At 45.2% G+C, this 22,655-nt stretch overlaps 4 protein-coding genes and 1 long non-coding RNA gene across 8 annotated transcripts; 4 read left to right on the top strand and 1 right to left on the bottom strand.

Annotated features, from left to right (window-relative positions):
• Positions 1 to 1,056: 1,056 nt before the first annotated feature.
• LOC120674227 lies at positions 1,057 to 2,757 on the bottom strand. Of its 3 annotated transcripts, none has more exons than XR_005675028.1 (4): positions 2,331 to 2,757; positions 2,218 to 2,262; positions 1,694 to 1,799; positions 1,057 to 1,458 (listed from the first exon to the last, which is right to left on the bottom strand). It is a non-coding gene; the product is annotated as an uncharacterized LOC120674227 (long non-coding RNA). The 3 variants fall into 3 exon arrangements; XR_005675027.1 differs by having other exon boundaries at positions 2,406 to 2,757; XR_005675026.1 differs by lacking the exons at positions 2,218 to 2,262; positions 2,331 to 2,757 and having other exon boundaries at positions 1,694 to 2,075.
• Positions 2,758 to 10,557: 7,800 nt separating this feature from the next.
• On the top strand, positions 10,558 to 11,538 carry LOC120673903. Its single transcript, XM_039954945.1, has one exon. It carries the CDS (start codon positions 10,806 to 10,808, stop codon positions 11,151 to 11,153), a length of 348 nt encoding a protein of 115 aa, XP_039810879.1. The 5' UTR covers positions 10,558 to 10,805; the 3' UTR covers positions 11,154 to 11,538.
• A 2,807-nt stretch (positions 11,539 to 14,345) lies between these two features.
• On the top strand, positions 14,346 to 15,993 carry LOC120673902 (transcription factor PCL1-like). Its single transcript, XM_039954944.1, has one exon. The coding sequence runs from the start codon at positions 14,930 to 14,932 to the stop codon at positions 15,716 to 15,718; it is 789 nt and encodes a 262-aa protein (XP_039810878.1). The 5' UTR covers positions 14,346 to 14,929; the 3' UTR covers positions 15,719 to 15,993.
• A 256-nt stretch (positions 15,994 to 16,249) lies between these two features.
• On the top strand, positions 16,250 to 17,993 carry LOC120673901. 2 transcript variants are annotated; one of them, XM_039954943.1, is made up of 4 exons: positions 16,250 to 16,794; positions 16,897 to 17,295; positions 17,352 to 17,449; positions 17,895 to 17,993. In XM_039954943.1, the coding sequence occupies exons 1-3, from the start codon at positions 16,381 to 16,383 to the stop codon at positions 17,442 to 17,444; spliced, it is 906 nt and encodes a 301-aa protein (XP_039810877.1). In that variant the 5' UTR covers positions 16,250 to 16,380; the 3' UTR covers positions 17,445 to 17,449; positions 17,895 to 17,993. The 2 variants fall into 2 exon arrangements, with proteins under 2 accessions (XP_039810877.1, XP_039810876.1); XM_039954942.1 differs by lacking the exon at positions 17,895 to 17,993 and having other exon boundaries at positions 17,352 to 17,566.
• Positions 17,994 to 19,275: 1,282 nt separating this feature from the next.
• Positions 19,276 to 22,537, top strand: LOC120673900 (glycerol-3-phosphate dehydrogenase [NAD(+)]-like). Its single transcript, XM_039954941.1, has 11 exons — positions 19,276 to 19,705; positions 20,061 to 20,137; positions 20,237 to 20,309; positions 20,515 to 20,732; positions 20,815 to 20,922; positions 21,346 to 21,409; positions 21,493 to 21,530; positions 21,627 to 21,747; positions 21,818 to 21,872; positions 22,042 to 22,090; positions 22,166 to 22,537. Exons 1-11 carry the CDS (start codon positions 19,594 to 19,596, stop codon positions 22,352 to 22,354), a joined length of 1,104 nt encoding a protein of 367 aa, XP_039810875.1. The 5' UTR covers positions 19,276 to 19,593; the 3' UTR covers positions 22,355 to 22,537.
• The last annotated feature ends 118 nt before the right edge of the window (positions 22,538 to 22,655 follow it).

The raw sequence follows: 22,655 nt of genomic DNA, 5'->3' as shown, positions 1-22,655 counted from the left end.
CCGGTCCACCAGAGCTGTTAAAGCTGCATTGTCCATACCGTGGAGGCCCTCCTTGACTAGCCACGCCAACGGGAGGAATCCAGCCCATTTTAGGTACGGTGCGTACCTATCGTCCCACCGCAAAGGCTTGTGAAGGCGGGGGCGTAGAGGCTTCAAAACCTACAAAAATATCAATGAACTTTATAATCAACTAAAATAAAATTAATGACTTGACAAAAATAAAAACTAACACAAGTTCACCTGCGTACGCTCTTCTTGTATCTTGTCACGGTGTCGCTCATCGTAATGCATCTCCAGGAGAGGGTAGCGTGGGTGCTGTGCCATCTACATACAAAAAGTAATATATAATAAGCAATCCCTTTGTTTCGTCAGACTTGTACTGTGAACATTGGTTCATGAATGTAGCTGCATGTTGTGGTCATGGTTCATGAATGTTTCAAAGGTTCACACTCATGACTCAACCCTGGCCCTTTCAAAGTTCCAAAGCATAGCAATGGCCCAGGGAAAAAATAGGTTTAGGCATAGTAGGCTAGAATCATTGATGGAAAAATGACACTACAAAAAATCTGTTGATCCATGACGATTGAATTTCGTCACAAATCACTGAAAAACCGTCATAAAACAGTATCTATGACGATCTCAAATAACGTCATGTATTGAGCGTCATAAATCACACCTCGTGACGTTTCTTAAATTTTCGTCATAGATTGCTTGATCCATGATGTTTTAAAACCGTCATGGAATGTCCCCGGGCCCCCGAAGCCCAACTCAAACCCGTTTTCTATGACGAAAATTAACGTCATGAACAGTATAATTTTCGTCACAGATTCAATTGCCATGTCACACAATAATAACATGGAAGATGACATGACTGCTGACATGGCAATGACGTGGATAGCAATAATGACATGATCGATGATGTAGCAGTGACGTGAAAAGTGGTGATGACATGGCACCACATAGATGCTGACATGGACAGTGATGTGGCAGCAGGCACGTGAGCCAATTTGGGCCTCATTTACACAGCCCATTTGGGCCTCATTTACACAGCATGAATAGTACTGGAAAAAATTCAGCTTTCACACAGCCCATTTACCAAAACAACAATTCCAGCCCAGAAGTCACAATAATCAATTACAGCCCAAATTATAACCTCATATCAATAGCATCCCAGCATCACTACACCAGAATAATGGATCACATACAATTTTTTCCATGTATCAGAACTAGCAATATAACATTGCAGGATCAAAGACAACAAAATGTTCCAGAAACAACAAAAGATAGGTTTCATCAAGAGTATGAATCAGCAGCAGCAACTAAGGAAGCAAATAATTCTTTTTCACCACCTATCAGTTTTGATGAGAGTGTTGTGGCAGCATATTTGGCTAGCCATGATTATTTCTTCTCTGCGAGACTTCTCTTCTCTTCTAATTGCCACTTCACCCTTTAAATCACCTGCAGAAATTAATGTCACTGCATAGTTAGATTTTGAGAATTTCAGGGAATCAAAAAGATTGGCTGCTTAAAAGAAAGATGGTAGTTACGGACATACATGTCTCTTCAAAGTAAATTGAAGACAAACATTTTTTATTTCAACATTCATGAATGTCAAGTGTTCTTTGCAAATATTTTTTTCAGGAATAGAAAGGAGCAATAAAAAGCAAAACATGCAGGCGAGGAGAGCAATTACCTAACCTAAAGCCTATAGAAGGCGTTGCTTCCCTTTGTCGGTAACAGCAAACCCAGAACAGCACTTCCCTCCTCCAAAACCATTTGTACATTAGTCCATTCCCTCACTGCAATCCGTGAATAGGAATAAGACATTGTTACCCAAAAATGCAATTATCAGTCAGAGAAAACGTTATTGCTCTAAGATCTGACTTACTAATTTAAATGAAGTAAACCAATATGAAACATTTTAACTGGAATCACAATTTTAGTAGCTCTAAGTATTCTCCAGTTAAACACCAGCAAGCTTAAGGTGAAGTTATATACACAGCAACCTTGTTTCAGTTTACGATCTCAGACTTAAGATTTCATCTCTTTGCTTATTGGTCATCAGTACTAGCAGAGCATTCAACGAATAATTTAGGTAATGATTTTTGCTAAGTAATTGTGCTAGTAGTCGCATACAGCATTAGCTAGTATCCTGCTATCAGATGCAAATACACATACTAATCCTTTGGCCAACGAGTAGCTTTCACATGCCCTTACCTTGGCGCTAGAAAAGCTAGCCACACGCATCGGCGCTCCCTAGGTCTGAAACCAAATCGATTTGGAGGACATCAGTAAACAAATCGGAGAGAGATAGAGAGAGAGAGCTTTACCCATATGACGAATCAAGAGTTCGACGGCTCCATATGTCCCATTTCTGAATCTTACGGAAGGGAGGCAGATCTCACCTGCGCACAGCACTCGACGAAGCGGCCGGCGGCCAGGGCCGCCATTGTACAGAGGGACCGCCCCATAGGACGCAGATGCCTGGCACGCGTGCCTGTGTCTGGCGCCCGTTGCCCACGCGCGAGCGGCCGGCGCCCACGGGGTATGCGGCTGCGGCGGCGCCCAGGGACCATGCGCCAGCGCCTCACATGGCCAGTGGCCGTGGCCCCGAGTCGGCGCGTAGAGCAGTCGGGTTGGCGCAGACCATGAGGATGGAGCGCGACGCAAGCTCGTTGCAGCGGCGGACGCGGTCGGGCCTCGAGCCGCGGTGCTCCAGCGCGTGAAGGGCGGCGGCTCGGACCGAGAGAAGAAAGTGAGTGAAAGGATTAGGTCGCCCCCTCCGATAGCGCTCTTCGGTTTTATATGAAGCCAGGACAATTCGTGGTCATCCGATCTGATCGGACGGCTCACAATGCGCTTGCATTAGGGTTTGCGGGGCAGGTCGGGTTGGGCCGCGCACGCGCTGCAGGGCTATTTGGGCCATGTAGGCTGAAACAGGCCTTGTACATACTTTTTGTACTTAAAGTTTTTTATCATTTTATCGCACCATTATGAAGTAACACATAAAAATAATTATCTAATATGCACTAATATATTTTTTAAATATAATAGACAACATATAAGTTGTCGTGTAAATTTTTTGATAATTTTATAAGTCATTTACTATTTTCAATGGTTTAAATGATTTTTTGCAAGTTTATTTGAAGTAATACAATTTGAACTACAAGCATCTCAAATAGTATCTATAAAAATACAAAAGTATATTTTAAGGGTCTCTGTTCTATTATAGCTCATATTCTGAAAATGGAAGAAAATTTTAAATGTTTGTTAGGAATAATTCAAACTTCTACTTGCAACTTTAATATAAAATAATGATAATAATATCTCAAACTTCTCAAAAAAAATCTAGAAATTGCCATAGAATCCTTTTATGGATGTTTAAGCTTGAGATAAAAGTTTCATTTGATTTTGCAAAAATTAAAATATACATTGTTCACAAAATGGATGTATCTCTTATATTGTTTCACACAACTCAACTCAAACTTTGAAATTTAAACATCCTAAAGTCTTTACTTGTTCATATATACCTCAATTTTGGACAAAATCTTACCTTTATTCTCTTATTAGTATTTGTTGATACACATTGCCACTTGTTGTGCGAAAAAGTTAGTTTTCTATTTTCAAATATCAAATTAAGATAATCTTGTGAAGTGAATTGTAAAACCATCTATCTTATAGATCCCAATATAGTTTTTACATGTAATAAATGACATCTGCGTTGCCATGTAGGAGTTTTAAGAATTTTTGAACAGATTTGGTATTTTCTACCATTTAAATGAATTTCTGCATGTTTATTAAAAGTAATTACTATTTGAACTACAATTATCTCTAATAATATCTAAAAAATCTAAAAAAATATTTTAAGCATCTCAGTTCTATTATAGCGCATATTATGAAAATGAAAGAAAATTTTAAATGTTTGATAGGAATAATTCCAACTTCTACTTGCAACCTTAATATAAAATAATGATAATAATATCTAAAAACTTCTAGAAAAATTCTAGAAATTGCTATAGAATCCTGTTACGTATGTTCAATCTTGAAATAAAATTTTGGTACGATTTTCAAAAAGAGAAAGATGAACAATAAATATGTTTATCAAGTAAATCGAGTTTGTTGCAGATGTTTATATATTTTTGTCACTTAGAATCCACAAATACATGTGCAGCCCAGTGGTACATGGAGCCGTTGATGAGCAGATGGTCGCAGGTTCGTACCCCCGTTCCTTCTGTTTTTTTAGCTCAGCCAGAAATAAAAAACCGGCAAAAATATGATGCCCGAATGTATTTCTAACCCGCACCCAGCATTATCTAAACAAATACTTTTTACAAATTTTAATTCCGAATTAAAAGAAAAAGACAAACTACACATGTGTTCTTCACGTATGGGCCCGCAAATGAGAAAGTAAGTAAATATATAGGCTAATACCAAACTCCAACACAAATGGACGCGTAGCATGGTGGAAGGGCGCTTGATTCTTACCTAGAAGACCCTGGTTCGATTCTTCTTCCTTCCTTTCAGCGTGTTTTTCCCCCTCCGCTGGTGCTTTTTTCAGTTGGTCCTCCTCCTCCTCCTGCTGCAGCGTGCAGCTGGGCTTGGTGCAGGACTGCAGCAGAACGGGGTGGCGCAAGACAGCATGGAGGAGAGAGAGAGGAGGCCCGAAGAAAATGTGTTTTCCTGCTAATTAAACACATACAAATGCCTAGCGCAGTGGTTGGATTGCTTTGTCGTAGACAGAGGTAATGAGTTTGATTTCTATGTGCGCCAAGTTTTTTTTTTATCCTATTTTTTTCTGCTGTGGACCGAGTCAAGAAAGGCCGGAGTTGGGCCTAGGCTGCGGTGGCACAAGAATGAAGGGAATAAATGGGCCTGCGGTGGCACAAGAATGATGAGAATAAATGGGCCTTTAGCAAAATAATAAGGATGATAGAAAAATGATGATTTGAGTGGGCAAAATAATAAGGATGATAGAAAAATGATGATTTGAGTGGGCAAAATAATAAGGATGATAGAAAAATGATGATTTGAGTGGGCTAAAAATGGATGCATATATGAATTTAGTCTTACGCTAATTCATGCGTTCATGTTAAACTATAACGTATTTTCTTTATCACCATTATGGTTTGAGCACCATATCAAATTCGTGATGATTTCTATTTTCATTTTATGACGTTTTCAGAGGTTTGTCATGGAAACTAAGCCCAAATTAGAGCCCATATGGGCTTTTTACAAATCTGTGACGAAAATTCATAAATCGTCATAGATCTTGCCTGTTTATGACGATGTTCATAAACGTCACAAAAAATTCGTCATGGATCAATGGATTTCTTGTAGTGTGAGCACTGGAAAATTGAAATGGAAGATTGAGAAAAATAAGGTTTAGCCATAGTAGCAACTACCAACATTCTGATAATTTATTAGCAAGTAGTAGGTATAAGCAAGCATGAGCACTGGAAATTTGAGATGGAATAACTAGAATCCTCGTACTCACATATGTAATCGAGGGAACCAGGGGTGGATCTGGATCCGGCGGCACGAATGGCCCTGGCGGAGGCGGCAATGGCAGCGGCTGGTGCTCCGCAATGGCAGTGGTAGGGGGCGGGCCGTGCAGGGCCCCGGCGGCCGGTCCGCAGGGGGTGCGCGGGTGCAGGGCGCCGGGGGCCGGTCGCCAGGCCGCGGGTGGGGGGCGGCTGCAGGGCGGGTGGCAACGCCGGCCGCGGGCAGGGGAGCTTGCTGCAGTGCTCCGGCGGCCGCAGGTGGCGAGCGGCTGGGTGGGTCGCGGGCGGCGGTCGGCCGTGTCCCCGGGTGCTCCTTGACACAAGATAGAAGATAGGGAAGTGAGGAATTGGACTAGGGTTTCTCGGTGGGCCGAGTCAAAATCGGCTGAGTCGCGCCACAGCGCATGGCGCGACTCAGTCGCGCCAAAGCATGTGGCGCAACTCCGCCTTGCCACGTCATCCGCCGCATCACGCGTGTGCCAGTGTGGCAGCTTGGTCACGCCAAAGCATGTGGCGTGACCTTTCAGGGAGTCACGCCACGTAACTTGGCGCGACCAAAAGGGCTACTTTTCGAAAATTACATCGGTACGGGTTATTTATAAAATATTAGATTAAAAAGGATTAAAATAAAAAAATTCCACGCACGAGCGACCAGCCAGCATCCCGTGCGCGAGCGCACGCACAGGCGGTGGACATGGCGATGTGATGTAGCTTTTGATTTGGAGAGAGGATGGGGCAAATGAGATTAGAGATGGCAGTGGATCGGGTTTGGTGCGGGTATCCGCGGGTTTCGGTTTTTCGGGTTTCGGGTTTGATGTTGGTTTTTCGCCCACAGTTTTCAGGTTCGGGTTTGGGTTTGGTTTCGGATTTTGGTTTCCACTCGTGGATATCCAATGGATATCCGAAATAAATTATTTGAAATTAAAACTTATATTTTATAATATGTTAATGATAACATGTTTACTAACTATTAAATTTATTAAAAGTTGACTCATGAAAATATTTATTATTTGTTGCCTCTTGTTTATACATGTGAATATGTGTATATTTATCCACGGGTTTCGGGTATCCATTCGGGTTTCGGGTATTCGCAGGTTTGGTTTTGGTGATGGATTTCCACCTGATCCGAACCCGACCCATTGCCATTCTTAAATGAGATAGAGATGTGAGGTTGAAGATGAGGATATTTTGGTCCAAAAATTTTTATAAACACATCGAAGAGGCATGTAATGACATTTCTCCAACAATTGTGAAATTATAGTGGTACATTTACAGTATTACAAATAGTAATGGTATATCTCCAAACTGCGCTAATTGTAATGGTATAGATCCAAAAAACCCCTTTTTTTATAGAGTGCGAGTAGGACACGGCAAGAACTTTGACAAGTGGGTTCCACGTGAAATGATTATCTTCTTCAAAAATAGTCTTTTTGGGACAAAATTCAAACTCTGTAATTGCGGTCTTTCTGGGACGGAGGGAGTATGTGAGACGTGGACAGTTGAAATATGTCTATGGATCGTCCATTCGTAGCGAGAAAGCTTGTATGTGTGGCAATCATCATAAGTGTCAATATTGTGATATATGCAATGTGTAAATGTGCGAGGCGATTCAACCCGTCACCGATACACGAGTTTTCTGTGAATTTGATGTTCGTGGAGTGCAGATTGGTTTCACCAATATTTAGAGGGGTTTCCGAAAATTGTCATCAATAGAGTGCGTGTTGATTTTTTAAAGTTCAGGGGTCCTTTTGGTTTTGCCAAAGTTTGGAGGGTTTTCATAAAATTGGCATTAGTAGAGTGCGTATTGATCTTGTTAAAGTTGTAGGGCTATTTTGTAAAATTAACATTCACAAAGTCTGGGTTTTTTTACAAAACTATCATCCATGGACTGCGGGTAGATTTTACCAAAGTTCAAAAAAATTTATGCAACCGTCAATAGAGTGCGTGCCGATCTCGTTAAAATTCAGGAGTATTTTGTAAACTTGACATTCACAAAGTTCAGAGTTTTTTTTTTGTAAAATTGCCATCCATGGATTAGGGTTAATTTCACCAAAGTTCAAAAAAATTTATGCAAAATTTACATCCCAACTATTTCTGACCGTCGCATCGGCCGATTCGGTGGTCGATAAATTCTGACCTATGTGACCACATAGAGGATATGGAATGGAATGGAAGGTCTCGATGTCCAATCCAAGTAGCAGCAGCTGTACCGTACTGTACATGGGCTCCATCTAGCCTTTTGGAAATTATTAAACTAGGTTATCATGGCGATCCAGCTCTGATTTTCTTTCCGATATAATACTGTTGTCAGTTGCTTAATAATGTTACAAGCTGCTGCAGTGCATTGGGCTTGGGCCATCCCATGTCTCCTTTCTTTCGTTGGTTTTGGAACGATGGTGAATAATGAAGGTTTGGGGGCTGAGGCCGAGGGTGAAAGAATATACAATACTCTGGACTGGAGACAGCTACAGGAAGGAACAGAGCAGTGGTGAGAGCATGACGAGCAGACGACATATGCAAACAATGGAGCAATAATAATCTCACCTCATCATCCCCTAAAGCATCAATGGAAACTTTGCTACAACCACCCTGTGATCTGTCCTCTGCTGAGACAACCGGACTATGAGTACCCACCAAAGCGAATCCTTTCAAATCAACGGTGCTGATTTTTTGGTGCATCATCCGACACCCAATTAGAGATGTCAACGGGTAAAATCCGCGCAGATATCAACTTTATAAACCCGTATCCGCGTGCTAACATCCGTGCCCGCAACCCGCAACGGGTAGGAAACAATACATGTACCCGCTATCTGCGGATACCCTCATACCCGCGGGCACGGCCGTATACCCGCAAACTTTAGAAAATCAAGCACACAAGCACATTTTAATAGCATGTAAATATTAATATATCAATGTGCACCTCTATATCTCAACCCTAATAAATTATAACTTAATAAGCAACATGTCAACACCATTTATTTTATGAAACAAATAAATCTTAGCAAATAAATGAACTAATCTTATACATAATACTTCACAAGAGTCATTGTTTGCGGGTTTGTGGATTCGGGTATCAATTTTTCAAACCCGTATGAAGATATCCGTTGGGTTTATAGTTGTACCCGCGCCCCTGCCCGCGGGCACAAACTGAAACCCGTATCCGCGCCCATTGAGTTTGGTATCCGCGGGTACATGGATACCCGTTGCCATCCCTACACCCAATATTGCGAGGCTTCAACGCACCCCGGCCAGACTTCGACGCGGGCGGCGCATCCACCGTCGCAGCACCCCTCTGGAACCGGAAGACCGCAGTTCGGTTCCACCAGGCGCCCACATTTCAAATTGAATTGCGACAAACAAAAAAGGAAATCTGTTTCACCTCCACCTCCCGCCCCTCGTAGCCCATGCCTCTTCGACTTCATCGACAATGCGATCGCCGCCCCAAAGCGACCAAACCCCGTTGTCGAGCTCTACTCTGGCACTCGCCGCCGCCCTCGAACCCCCACCCACCCTACAATCCCCCGCGCGGGCTCCAATCACTTGCCACTCCGCAACCATCCGCCCCCTCCCGCCGCCCTCTGATCTCCCGCCGAGCCGCAAACACGTCCACCGTCGACGCCCTCCGTTTCAATCAGCCACGCCGCGGCCCTCAGAACCCCGCCACCCGCAGCGCGCCGCATGTCTGACTGCCGCGCCTCCCTCCGGCCGATGAAGCTCCACAAGCTGGCGGGGCGAGCAGCGACAGGCCCCGACGCGCCAAACCCTAGAGGTCGTGGGCGCGGGCGTGCGGGGCTGAGTGATCGACGGCGCAGCGCGGCGATGCTCAGCGGCGCGGCCGCAGAGCACGAGAGCGAGGAAGCAAGAGAGGGGGGAGAGCTCGGCGGCGCTGCGGTGGGGAGATGGGCGGCATGAGGTTGAAGGAGGGTCTGACAGGTGGTTCAGGGAGAGGATGGTGGGCCGATGGGTCCACAGGCCGAGTAGGGGCGAAAGAAAAAAGAGAGGGAGGAAGCAGTTGGGCCGGCTGGAAGAGAAAAAAAAGAAAAGATAGAAAGAGAGAGTGAGAGATTGTTCGGCCGGATCAAAAGAGATAGAGAAGAGGAAGAAACAGCTTGGGATAGTTTTTTCAGGTATTTTTGTTTTGCAAACTCAAACAATTGTGGAGAAGTTTTATTTTGCAAACTCAAACAATTGTTCGGCCGGGCCGGTATGAATGCAAGACAAACATAACAACTTTATTCAATTTAGAAAAATAAACAATTGTTTTTGTGAAACATATATGTATTTCTCGTTTTGAACTATGGATCACATATTATTTTTTGTATGTCTGAATGCACCCGTAGTACAGTATTAGTATGGGCACACTCTATACCATAAAGGAATACTTTATAGCTATTGAATTTGCAACGGCATATGAGCAAACTATTAGCTATTAGCCTATTACTGCATTCTTTGCTTAGACGTGATGTTAGCACGGACGCACTTACTAGTAGTGTAGTAATGCACATGGCTGATTGACCATCATCCAGGCAGGCCGCAGGTCGAGCTAGGGTACATTGTAATAACAAGGGGCCGGGGAGGAAGGCTATGCAATGTAATGCAATCATGTGATGGTTCATGGGGGACTTGAGAGGTAGGTTGCTCGAAAATGGATCGGAGCAGCAGCAACAGTAGCTTTCATTTCATCCAACGTTGGAGTGAGTGAACACAAGAGAAGAACAGACGGAATGGAATTTTTAGAGGAGTGCGAAAGAATACCTTTGGTTGGTTGGCTCCAAGCAACCACCGTTCTGCTCTGCTCTGCTTCAAAATCAAAACCAATAAAGGCTGCTGCCGCTGCATGGACAGCTTGGTCGTCCTTCCCTCGAGATTGCCGCCGCTCATCCAACGGCGGCCTGGCAGTCTGGTACTCTCTCTGGTTAGTAGTGGGAAGCTCCGCTCAGCTGCTGCGTCATCGCTTGTTTTGCTAGCCCTACCACCGCGCGCCGTGTACTGTACTACTGTACCTGGCTCAAGGGGACAAGGAGGCCCCAGGTGCGAGTGCGAGCCATCCATCCTGACTTGTGACTTCCTTCCCCCGGCCGCCCCATACTCGCCTCCTCTCCTTCGATTCATCCACTGCTCCGGCCTCCTCCTCATTCATTCATTCATTCTCGTACCATCGAGCGCTCGCACGCTCTATAAATCTAGCTAGAAGAGAGGGAGCTAGGCTGTACCACTGGCCACATCTCTAGCTCAAGTCACCCGATAGCACCGCACACCACAGCAGATTGAGCAGAGCAGAGAGCCAGAGAGCAGAGGAGGAGGATGGATCCGCCCGGCGGGGACGACAAGTACTGGAAGCTGTCCAAGAAGGGGCGGAGCAGATCCGGCAGGCCGCACGCCATGGATGCCGCCGGCACCAGCACCATGCTCAGCCGGAGCTACTCGGCCAGCGTGAGCAGCACCAGGACTGCCACCACCAGCAGCAGCTCGTCCTCTTCCTCTTCTTCTTCTTGTCCACAAGCACAAGCACAACAACAGCAGCAAGGAGCTGGGCAGCAGTCGTCGCGGCTGTCCAAGAAGAAGTGCGTGGAGGCGGTCAAGGAGCACCGGGCGCGCTTCTACATCGTCCGCCGATGCGTCTCCATGCTCGTCTGCTGGCGCGACCACTAGCCGGCCGTACGTAGACAATGCAATCAGATAGACCTAGCTAGCTAGCTGTACTACAAGTAATAGTGACTAGTAGAATATAATCCTCCATGGAGGTTCCATTTTTTCTTCTTCAATTCCTACCTGAATCGGATCGGACTAGTGTTTTTTCCTTGTTTCTTTGGCCGGTTAATTAATTAATTTGTGTATGTACATATAGTAAGTATATATATACTAGTATTATAGAGGAATCATATATCCATACATCCATCCAAGGGGAGCTAAGCTAGCTAGCTGATGGAATACATTACAATAGCTGGCAGCAAAGATATATATGATCCATCTATCTTAGTAGTTTTGATCCCCTTGGACTGGACTGGATATATCTATATATCCTTTTCTTTCTTTTCTTAGCTGGAGTATTTTTGTGTGTGACCCTTTATTTTCTTCAATTCCCCTGAGAGGCTGAGAACCAAACCAGCAAGGAGAATTGAACAAGTTGTTTGTTGATTGTTACTCAAGTAATATAATACTGTAAGTTGTAATGATGACTCAACATTCATTCGTTCATTCTTTGTTTTGTCCCCCCTCCGCCGCGCCCATGGCATTGATGACCAGCAAGCTAGCTGAAGCAGAGACGATGATCGAGGACCGACCAGTCAACAGCAGAATCTTCAATGTGTATGTATGTATGTATGTACACACACGCACGGATCGGATCAGAAGCAAAATGTGGTTACAGTATATATTTGGACCACTGCAATGCAAATTTTTTTGAAGGGTGAACGTGGGAGGATCCCCACCTGAATTTCATTTATGATGGCCCCAACCGGCCCGGGTAATGTGAAAACATTTTACAGCATTTCGTTTCATCGTGGTTTACATTGAAATGGAAAAAACTTCACACCATCGAGTACCAATGCCCCGGCACCCTTTCGGAGCTCTTGCACTGCAATGCAAATTAAGCCGATATCGATAGCAATTGTAGTTAGTTAGTGATACTGACGACTGAGCGGTGGTCCTACTTGCAGACAAGCAGCTAGCTAGATAGTGGGGCGTCCGTCCCTCCATCAGCCTTACTAAGAAGATGATCAATGATGGATGATGAAGATGTTGTCGCTGTACTTGTACAAGAAACAGCAGCAGCAATGCAAGCAGAGCTAAGCAAGGCGTACGTAGTAGCATTACACTATGGTCCCCGGCCGGGCGCCCAGTGAAGAAACAACTTAAAGCTAAGAGGGCAATTAACAAACAAGAGCTGGAAGCAGAATGCCTACTTGTTTGGGGTAGCTGCATGCATGCTGTTGTAGCAATGCAAACAGCAGCAGAACTGTTGCTTGCATTGCTTAATCCATCGGAGATTATTCTAATCTTAATTATACTGCAGAGAGTATGTATGGTTGGTTTCCTGAGAAAATAAGCACCTAGCAGGCCATGTGATGTCAGGCCCCTCTTTTGGATGTGTGATCTGAATATCTGATTGCCAGGTGCTTTGTTGGCCCAGCCCAATTAGAGTCCGATCCACAGGTGCTTCATAATTAATATACTCTTATTAACATTATTTATCCACGCCACGTCCTATACTATATATATTGTACCTATAGTAGGCTATAATTTTATTTATTTTCAGGAGTTGACATGTCAACTTTTGCATTCACCCCGGCCCGTTTAAAATCAAATTACGGGCCTTATCTTATTAACAGGTTTCTTTAGGACAAGCAAAGCATTTGACCACAGTTCAATTTTGTCAAAGATGAAGCTCATCTTGATGCCTTAAAATCTCAATAAAGTTTGAATTCTTTCTCTCTTAAAAACTTTAAGTTTTGGATTTCTTAGGGTTTAAACTTCAGAAATTTGCAAAATTGGATTGTACTATCATATACCACTATGTCAATTTTCATGATTTTGAACCATGTTTGCTACCTCAATTGAGTGAAAAAAGAGATAAGGCAAAAAAATCCATGAAGAAACAAAGTAAAACCGCTCTTAAAACCGTTGAATACCCGGTTTTGTAGTTGAGAGATGAAAATCAAACTTTTGCAATAGCTGAGGGAGGAAAGATAGAGTTTGTTGGGCCCATACAGTGGAGTATATATGTTCGGCCTAACACTTTTTTTGTTTGATAGGTGTTCGACCCAACATTTTAGTTTGAAGAGTAGCAAGGAAAGCACAGTGAATCCGAGTTTCTTAAAGATAGCTGCCCCCTCCACGCTTGTCCGCATTTTGCAGTTTCATAAACCGCTCCGTGGAGGGCACGTGGCACAACAGGCATAGGAGAGTCGCGCACGTAGTAAAGAAAGCTAGTGTCATGCTCCCTCCAGGCCTCATAGGCCCCGCGTGTCTTATCCTCTCCCGACTTCCCCTCTCATCTCGTCCACTCATAGTTTGGTGTGGTAAAGGATCTCAAAATTTAGCCGATATGTAAAGTTTTGCAATTATTACCTATCGATTTATGTACTGTCAAGTCCATTGTTGGACACCTAGTAAGTGGAAAGCTTTTGGGGTGTTGTTTCATGGTTCTCTTTCCTTCTTATGATGTTTGTTATTGTTAGAAAGGTTTGTTTTTCGTGTTAGCCATTAGCATCTTGTCATGAAAATTCTATAAAATGTTGCTGACTCTATCTACATCGTGCTTGTACTTGAATCTTATTATTTAGCAAAATAAGCTATTTGCATGAGACATTTGCCATGAATTGTCTTCCTGGTGAACTTTTCTTCTTATTTTTTTTATAAAAAACTTATGGTGTAACTTTCCCTATCTTTGTTGTTTCTTTGCCTACTTTCATTCTGCATGTGGTGTTCGACATTTACATGTTCTTCTGATGTACTATGCCTACTTTTTGTTGCTCTTTGTTGACTCTTTATCTACTTCTATTCCTAATTTACCTTACATGATTTGCTCTACTTCCTCCCTTCATCTCCATTCAGTTATGATAGATATATTTTTAAAATTGAAAAAATTCAGTTTTGATCACTGTAATTAATCAGCGCCTAGAAGTTTCCGCGAAGTAGTTCGTTGGGCTTCCTTTTTGCAGTAACTCTGGCCGGACGTGCGCGCCTCGGGATTAATAATCGTCGGAAACGAGAAGTCTCACCAAGTAATTGCAGAAACAAAGAGAGAAATTGTTAACGTGATTAATGGATTGATAAGTATACTTGCTGCCCTTTATTATTGTGCCATGTGAAAATATAGCTAATTATCATAACTGAATGGAAGGAGTACAAGGCAATTGGATGATTTGGAGGTCAAGAAGTGAAATTCACCCCGTTCGGCTGGTGGACAGCCTCCAGCCTCTACAGTATTTTCCTCTCACACAACTCCAGCTCCAGCCTCCAGCCACCAGCCAGGCAACAGTGTTTTTCTCTCACACAACTCCAGCTCCAGCCTGCCGAACAGGGTGATTACAGTTTGAGAGGTACCTAATTGAAATCATGTTAGATGGAATAGATGCCGTCGGATGTGGACGTGGATCACGCGCATCTCGACGAAATCTCTTGGTTGCAGCGGATCGGATCGGACGGCTGGCGATGGTATCGGGGGGAGCGGTCCACGTGGATCTATCCTGATCTGCGCTTTTGCTCTTTATTCCCATTTCCGCCATTATTAAATGCACAGCCCAGGCCAGCCGAAGAAATATCTTTCATCGTCTTCCCCCATTCCTCTCCTCCGGCCCCCCGCCCCCCTCGTCTCCTCCGGCCGCCGGCAGTAGCCTTCGGGGACTAGAAAGAAAGAAATTGGCCCCTTGATGGGTTGATTTGGGCCTTGGATCGATCGATTATTGGATTGAAATCGATCGGGGATGGGCGAGGAGGCGGCGGACGACTACGACCTGGACCTGGACCTGCTGGGCGGCGCCGATGACGAGCGGGTGATGGAGTGGGAGACTGGCCTCCCCGGCGGCGAGGAGCTGACCCCGCTTTCGCAGCCGCTGGTCCCGCCGGGGCTGGCCGCCGCCTTCCGCATCCCGCCGGAGCCCGGGCGGACGCTGCTTGACGTGCACCGCGCGTCGGCGGCCACGGTGTCGCGGCTGCGGCGCGCGTCGTCGGGGTCGTCGTTCCAGCCCTTCGTAGGAGGAGGTGGAGGTGGAGGAGAAGGAGCAGCGGTGGCAGCAGCAGACGCAATCAACAACTCGTCGAAGCGGCCCCGGCTGGTGTGGACGCCGCAGCTGCACAAGCGGTTCGTGGACGTGGTGGCGCACCTGGGGATCAAGAAGGCGGTGCCCAAGACGATCATGCAGCTGATGAACGTGGAAGGGCTGACGCGGGAGAACGTGGCGAGCCACCTGCAGAAGTACCGGCTGTACGTGAAGCGGATGCAGGGGCTCTCCAACGAGGGGCCCTCCGCCTCCGACCACATCTTCGCCTCCACGCCCGTGCCGCACAGCCTCGTCCACGAGCCGCAGCCGCACCAGGTGCCGGCGCCGCCGCCCATGTACCAGTACCACCACTCCATGCCCGTCCCCTTGGGCATGGTGCCCAGCAACAAGAGCGGCGGCAGCGGATACGCATACGGATACGGATACCACCACCACCAGCAGCAGGCTTCCCATTCCCAGTCCCACCACCACTACCGCGCCGGCGACAATTGACGACACCCATGTATTTGTGGTTGTGTTTGTGTTACAGGCAGGCAGCCAAGCCAAATCAAGGCAATCAGTACTAGTGTATTTGTGGTGCTCTCCTTATGCTGATGCTTCTTCCTCTTGATGTGCCCCTTCCTCCTTTGCTCTTCTTTCTTTGTGTGTGTGGCGTCCTGCTTTTGGAAGGGAGCACGGCACGTCTGTTTGCACCGGAGGAGTGGAGAGCTGTGGCGGGCGGCTGTTTGATTTAATGTGAGAGATGAATAATACTAGCTAGTTGATAACTGGTGTTGATTTAACATGAAAAATTGACAAACTAGCCCAACAGAGGCTTGCCTTTTGGTCCCTCCGTCTATGCCTTGTTCGGCTGGCGGATTCAGCCAGCCACAACAGTATTTTTCTCTCACGCAAAATCAGCCCAGCCACCAGCCAACCAGCCAGCAACAGTATTTTCCTCTCACGCGAAATCAGCCAGCCAGCCGAACAAGTTGCTAGATTTTTTTTTGAGGGGGCCCTCCATCTAGATTGGTTGCCAGAGGCCGCAGAAACTCGAATCTCATGGCTTGCACTTGCACGGCCCACATTCACTGCACGTCTGTTTGCACGGCCCAAGACCAAGAGAGATCATCCATCCTGATCCACATCCACTCCAAGCTCCAGCTCCGGCGGCCATGGCGTGCTGCGCCTCCCCCCACGCCCTCTTGTACTTGTACCGCAGCAGCAGCCGCCTCAGCGTCAGCAGCCTCCGCCTCATCTACCCCTCGGCAGCAGCAGCAGCAGCAGTAGCTGTTGCAGCAGCACCTGCCCCGCCGCCGAGGCTCTCCTCGCGAACCCTAGGCGCCTCGCCCGATCCGCCGCCGCCGCTCGCCGACGACCGGGACGACGCCATCGGCTTCCAGATCCAGGTGTCCAGCGTGGTGGGGAAGCGGAACCGGCGGCTGGTGCGAGCCAGGGTGCGCGTCGACGCGCCGCTGGAGGCCGTCTGGGCCACGCTCACCGACTACGAGGGCCTCGCCGACTTCATCCCCGGTCTCTCCGAGTGCCGCCTGCTTGACCAAGCCCACGGCTTCGCGCGCATCTACCAGGTTGGCTTGGCTGCCTACCTTACCTTGTTGCGATTCCATTCCATCTCCATTCGAAAAAAACTGTAATATATAAAACAAAATCCACAACAAATCAACATTCAGGTCGGGGAGCAGGATCTGGCGCTTGGCTTCAAGTTCAACGCCAAGGGCACCATCGACTGCTACGAGGGGGACATGGAGTTCCTGCCCGCCGCCGACGGCGAGGCTCAGGCTCTGGGCGCGCGCCGGAGGGAGATCGCCTTCACCATGATCGACGGCGATTTCAAGCTCTTCCAGGGGAAATGGTCCGTCGTCCAGGAACAACACCACCAGGGTCCACCAGCAGATTCGGATTCTGATTCTGATTCTGATTCTTCATACCACTACCACACCACACTGTCCTACCTGGTTGAGCTGGAGCCCAAGCTGTGGGTTCCGGTCAGCCTACTGGAAGGAAGGATCTGCACTGAGATCAAGAACAACCTTGTTTCCATCAGGGAACAAGCACAGCAGCACCACGAGGTAACAAGAAGCTAACACATACTACTCCAGACTCACTGTGTTCGGCTGGCGGGCAGTTCTCCCGTGCTACAGTGTTTCTTTCTAATTTTTCTCCGGCCACCAGCCACATAATATTATTTTTCTCTCACACTATTCCAACCTCCAGCTAGCTTCTGTCTTCTGGCTTCTGCAATTCGCTGCTGCTTGCGCCTCTAACAAAAGTTGGTGCATTCATGTAACTATAATCAATACAATACACTGTATGGTATGGTATACTCCAGCTCTGCTCTAAGCCCTTGTTTAGTTGCATAATTCAAAATTCCAAAATTTTTTTCCGGCACCTGCATGGAGACTTAAATCTAGACAAAATAAAAAATGTATTGCACAGTTTGCTTGTAAATAGCGAGACGAATCTAATGAACCTAATTAGGCTGTAATTAGACGCTAAATTACTACAGTAATGCTACAGTAAATATTCTCTAACGCCAAATTAATTAGGCTCATTGGATTCGTATCGCGATTTACAGACGAGTTCTGTAATTAGTTTTATGATTAGTCTATTTTAGTACTTCAAATGTAGAAAGATTCTTTCAAAAACTTTACACCCTGGAACTAAATAAGGCTTCTGCAAGTCGCTGCTGCCTGCGCCTCTAACAAAAGTTGGTGCATTCATGTAACTATAATCAATACAATACACTGTATGGTATGGTATGGTGTGGCCGGCTTCTAATTGTAGATAGATTAAAATTTGTGCACCCCCAACAATTGTCACGATTTTTTTCTTCATTCTTTTGAAAAGCTACGATTCTTTTTTCATTCATTATAAAAGCCAGCTGCTGGCAAAAGGAAAGGAAGAAAAGGTAAGGAAAGATAAGGAAACAAAGAATAAAATAAAAAGACAGAGAGGTTAACACACGCGTGGTTTGAGAGATGCCATTGTTTGAGGGGCACACCAAGGGCAAGGTCGCAAGGAGTAACTAGTGGTGACACAGTGACACCAAAGAAAGACGAGACGACGCATATCCTTATCCTTTTCCCCCCTCGCCCTTCACGATACAATACATACATGGGCTGTACTTACTACTCTTCTTCTATACGGCCGCGTCCCATCTCCGCTTTCTGAGCTTCAGCATGCTGTCACACGCCTTCTGCCAGTGCCGGGCTCATGGCAATCTAATCTTCAGATTGCGAGCAATCCAGGTGCCTTTGCTCATCATCATTCAGACATTCACAAGCGCCTTTGCTGCTGCTGTAACCAAGACTACTGACCCTCGGCATGACGGTAACTGTCAAAATTGGCAATGCATGGTCACAATGCTTCGAGAACCTTTTTTTTGTCACTGCATACTACTAATACCCTCCAATAGTAAAATTTATTTGTTCCGATCGATGATGCAGTTCACCAGGCGCACCTCCCGTCCTCCACAGACCGTGGGGAGAGGATGCCGTGTTTGGCTAGGGGTGAAAAAGTTTTCATGAAAACTTTTCGCCTCTTTGACCACTAATTAGAGGTATTAAATGAAATCTAATTACAAAATAATTTTTATAATTATGGTACTGTAGCTAATAAGGTTTTTGACCGCATGATCAGAGGATGATTAGGTGCGGTTACTGTAGCATTATTGTAGCCAATCATGGTGGAACTTGACTCATTAGATTCGTCTCAAAAAATTACACTCATCTGTGAAAAGATTTCGCAAATAAATTTTATTTAGTATTTCATGCACACATTCGTCTTTTTTGAAATTTTTTTACGAAACAAACATGGCCCATGTCCTGTCCTGCGGTGGGCGCTCGAAGAGTTTCCTCTTTTTTTAGGGGTTCCAAGCAAGATTTGCTTGGGCCCTTGGTTTTGCTGGGCCAGGTAGCGGCCTAGCTACTAGGGCCACAGCAGCCTGCCTGCCATCGATACCACCGAGAAGGCAGATCGAGGAATCCTCCGCGCCAGCCAGCCAAGCCAGCAGCCACCGCCTCCTCCGCTCGTCTCGTCTCTCCTCTTCAATCCCGAGGACGAAATGGCAGCCAGCCAGCCACTGTCGCCTTGCTGAAAACAAATGCATGCGATGCGATTCTTGGGGTTCTCCGCCGCGCCGTCCTATCTAATCTAGCGATCGACACCGACGGACATTCTCCTCTCCGCCAGGCCCCCAATCTCCGTCGTATATTATACATATATATAAGCTTATTCCGCTTGTTGGGCACTAGGTCCTCCATCCTTGTTCTTCTTGCTCTTGGTTTGCTCGATCGATTGCTTGGCCGCCGGCTGGACTCGCTCGCTGGTTTCTTGATCTGTTCTGAGCCGGCGGACCCTCGCCGGAGATGGACAACGGGCACGCCAAATACCGGGTGGCGGTCATTGGCAGCGGCAACTGGGGCAGCGTCGCCTCTCGCCTCATCGCCTCCAACACTGCCAAGTTGCCCTCCTTCTATGGTAGGTACAGTACCCAGTAAATATCCCTGTCGCGCGTCGTGTCTTGTTGAATTGCTGTCGTGCAGGCGCGCTCTCAGTGTAGAATGCGAGCAATGTCTTTGTGTCTCAGCTGCTATTTCAATTCTCATTCCATTGCCTCTGCCGTATTCAAGCATATTTGATAAGATTGCTTAAATTTTGTCCTATCTTTGTGTCGAGCTTTTTGAGACATGTATCAGCCTTATGGTCTATGCTATTTACACACAAAACTATTGTGTGTAAACGTTATGGTCGCCACTCGCCAATCTACAGAGTTCTTTTCTTGTACCCATCGGTACTAACTTTCGGGACCTCCCCCCCCCCCCCCTCCCTGTAGATGAAGTAAGGATGTGGGTGTTTGAGGAGATACTGCCAACAGGCAAGAAGCTATCTGAGTCCATTAACGAAGAAAATGTGAGAACTGAAGCTCGTTAGCTTATCTTCCTTCTGGCTCAGCCAATGGCTTGTAATACTCCCAGTTAACAATTCTAAAGTTATTCTCATGGGTTTCAGGAGAACTGCAAATATTTGCCAGGTATAAAGCTTGGACTAAATGTTATTGCTGATCCTGACTTGGAGAGTGCAGGTAATCATAATGTTACCTAGTTTTTCTGATTTTTTTTGGGTTGATGTTAGTAATACATTCAGTTCTATTATTCGATCAAGTATCTATTTCATAAGGACAATGAACATACATGAGTAAATATATTCTCATTATCATAAAAAATTACATCAGAAAGCTTGCAAGTTGTAAAATAAATTTCAGTAAGATTTTAATTTGGTTTTCTCAGTGAAAGATGCAAACATGCTGGTCTTTGTGACTCCCCATCAATTTGTGGAGGGTATATGTAAGAAGCTCGTAGGGAAGCTAAGGCCAGGAGCTGAAGCTATCTCCCTCATCAAGGGTATGGAGGTCAAGATGGAAGGGCCGTGCATGATATCTAAGTTAATTGCGGATACACTTGGAATCAATTGCTGTGTCCTCATGGGGGCAAACATTGCAAATGAGGCAAGCATTTGTTGAATTTGCAGTGCAAAATTTATTGTAGTCTTCAGAAGCAAAAATAAGTGACTGTACCTTTCTAGTGCAGATTGCTGTTGAGAAGTTCAGTGAAGCAACAATTGGATATAGAAAAGATAAGGAAGTGGCAAACCGATGGGCTAAACTTTTTACCACACCTTACTTCCTAGTTTCTGTTGTAAGTTTTCAAAACTATATCCTCATGACCTCTGCATTCTGGTCCTCTCAATATAGGGTTGCTTGGGAAAATGAAGTCACCATCTTAGTAAATTCTGAATTCCTTTTATAAAACAGTTATAGAGATGCCAATGAACATTATGATGGGCATAAAAAAGGACAGACCCAGTGCTGGTAGCTCCCACGTGAGTGGGGTCTGGGGAAGGAATAACCAAGGCAAGCCTTTCCCCTGCATGCAGAGAGGCTGACTCGAACCCAGGACCTTTTGGCTCAGTGGGGTGACTTTAACCACTGCGCCAGGCCTGTCCTTCAACATTATGATGGGCATGATATTCATTAATCTTTGAAGCATATAAGATAATTTTTATATATAAAATGAAGTTGAATGGAGTTTTCATTGGTGCATCTTACCCTTCATATGCAGGCTGAAGATATTGAAGGAGTTGAGCTGTGTGGGACTCTCAAAAACATCGTGGCTATTGCAGCAGGTTCTATATGGCTCCGTATTTTGTTTGGTTACATCCATTGGTTTAAACATTTTAATGGTTTATGCAGCGGAATTATCTTGCAGGCCTTGTTGATGGCTTGGATATGGGAAACAATACAAAGGTTGAGACACTACTATTTGATACGTTTCAAATAAAAAGCATGTCTTTCATGGTATCATATTATCTTATGGCCTCATTTCATTCTCCTATTTGTTAGGCGGCAATTATGAGGATTGGTTTGCGGGAAATGCGTGCATTCTCTAAGCTTCTGTTTCCTTCAGTCAGAGATAACACATTCTTTGAGAGCTGCGGTGTGGCTGACCTAATAACTACATGCCGTATGTATATTCATTGTTCTCAGTTAACCAGAAAACAGACAAACACTGAAAAATGAGTGTTCCATGACAGTTGGCGGGAGAAACAGAAGAGTGGCTGAGGCCTTTGCAAGAAACGGTGGCAAAAGGTTTCTTCTTTAAACTGCACGTCTTCATTTTTATTAAAGTAGCTATGGTTACTCTTTGCTGGAGAATTCCAGAAAAAAAAACAATAATCTGCTGATATCATAACCTATATTAAAAAATAAATAGTTTTCTATGTCATATGGTTTACGATCATTTCATTTTTTTTGACAGGTCTTTTGATGAGCTAGAGGCAGAGATGTTGCATGGCCAGAAACTCCAGGTAAATCGATTATATTACATCCGAAATAGTGCATCTTATACTAAGTGCATCTAATCTTATTATTATTTTTTACAGGGAGTGTCCACAGCAAGAGAAGTTTATGAAGTCTTAACTTATCGAGGGTGGCAGGAGCTGTTTCCTCTATTATCAACAGTGCATGAGATTTGTATTGGACAATTGCCTCCTACATCAATAGTTGAATATAGTGAGCACACCCCCAACCTCTCGCTCATCGGTGGTCCTACTCCATTCTACAGAGCTTGATACTACAGTTCGGACTACTGCTACAATTCTCAGTATCACTTGTTATAAACAAAGCAAGTTGGAATATACTGAATATCTGAATCTTCTTTTTACATATAACTACGGTTTCAGTCATGTTACCTCATTAAGCGCATGATTTATGAGTCCATGCTTCTGTATCCAGTTGGTTCAAAGTTGGTTGCCTATTAATCTTAGATATAAATCACTGAATGGGAACCAACATTATAGTTTGTATTGATGAAGTACATGGTATGATCTATAAGGATGCTCCTTGGTTGAGAAAGAACACAAAAAGGGCAAC

This window comes from Panicum virgatum, chromosome 5N (genome assembly GCF_016808335.1).
Source record: "Panicum virgatum strain AP13 chromosome 5N, P.virgatum_v5, whole genome shotgun sequence".
Taxonomy (NCBI): Eukaryota; Viridiplantae; Streptophyta; class Magnoliopsida; order Poales; family Poaceae; genus Panicum; species Panicum virgatum.
The sequence above is the reverse complement of the archived record's forward strand: the minus strand, read 5'-3'. Positions and strand labels throughout refer to the sequence as shown.

Bases quoted from the DNA above. Each gene is read 5' to 3' on its own strand.
- LOC120673902 (XM_039954944.1), top strand. From the start codon at position 14,930: ATGGGCGAGGAGGCGGCGGACGACTACGACCTGGACCTGGACCTGCTG.
- LOC120673901 (XM_039954943.1), top strand. From the start codon at position 16,381: ATGGCGTGCTGCGCCTCCCCCCACGCCCTCTTGTACTTGTACCGCAGC. The intron at 16,795-16,896 runs GTTGGCTTGGCT...ATCAACATTCAG, and splicing joins GCTTCGCGCGCATCTACCAG to GTCGGGGAGCAGGATCTGGC. The intron at 17,296-17,351 runs GTAACAAGAAGC...GCTGGCGGGCAG, and splicing joins AAGCACAGCAGCACCACGAG to TTCTCCCGTGCTACAGTGTT.
- LOC120673903 (XM_039954945.1), top strand. From the start codon at position 10,806: ATGGATCCGCCCGGCGGGGACGACAAGTACTGGAAGCTGTCCAAGAAG.
- LOC120673900 (XM_039954941.1), top strand. From the start codon at position 19,594: ATGGACAACGGGCACGCCAAATACCGGGTGGCGGTCATTGGCAGCGGC. The intron at 20,138-20,236 runs GTGAGAACTGAA...CATGGGTTTCAG, and splicing joins AGTCCATTAACGAAGAAAAT to GAGAACTGCAAATATTTGCC. The intron at 20,733-20,814 runs GCAAGCATTTGT...TTTCTAGTGCAG, and splicing joins GGGCAAACATTGCAAATGAG to ATTGCTGTTGAGAAGTTCAG.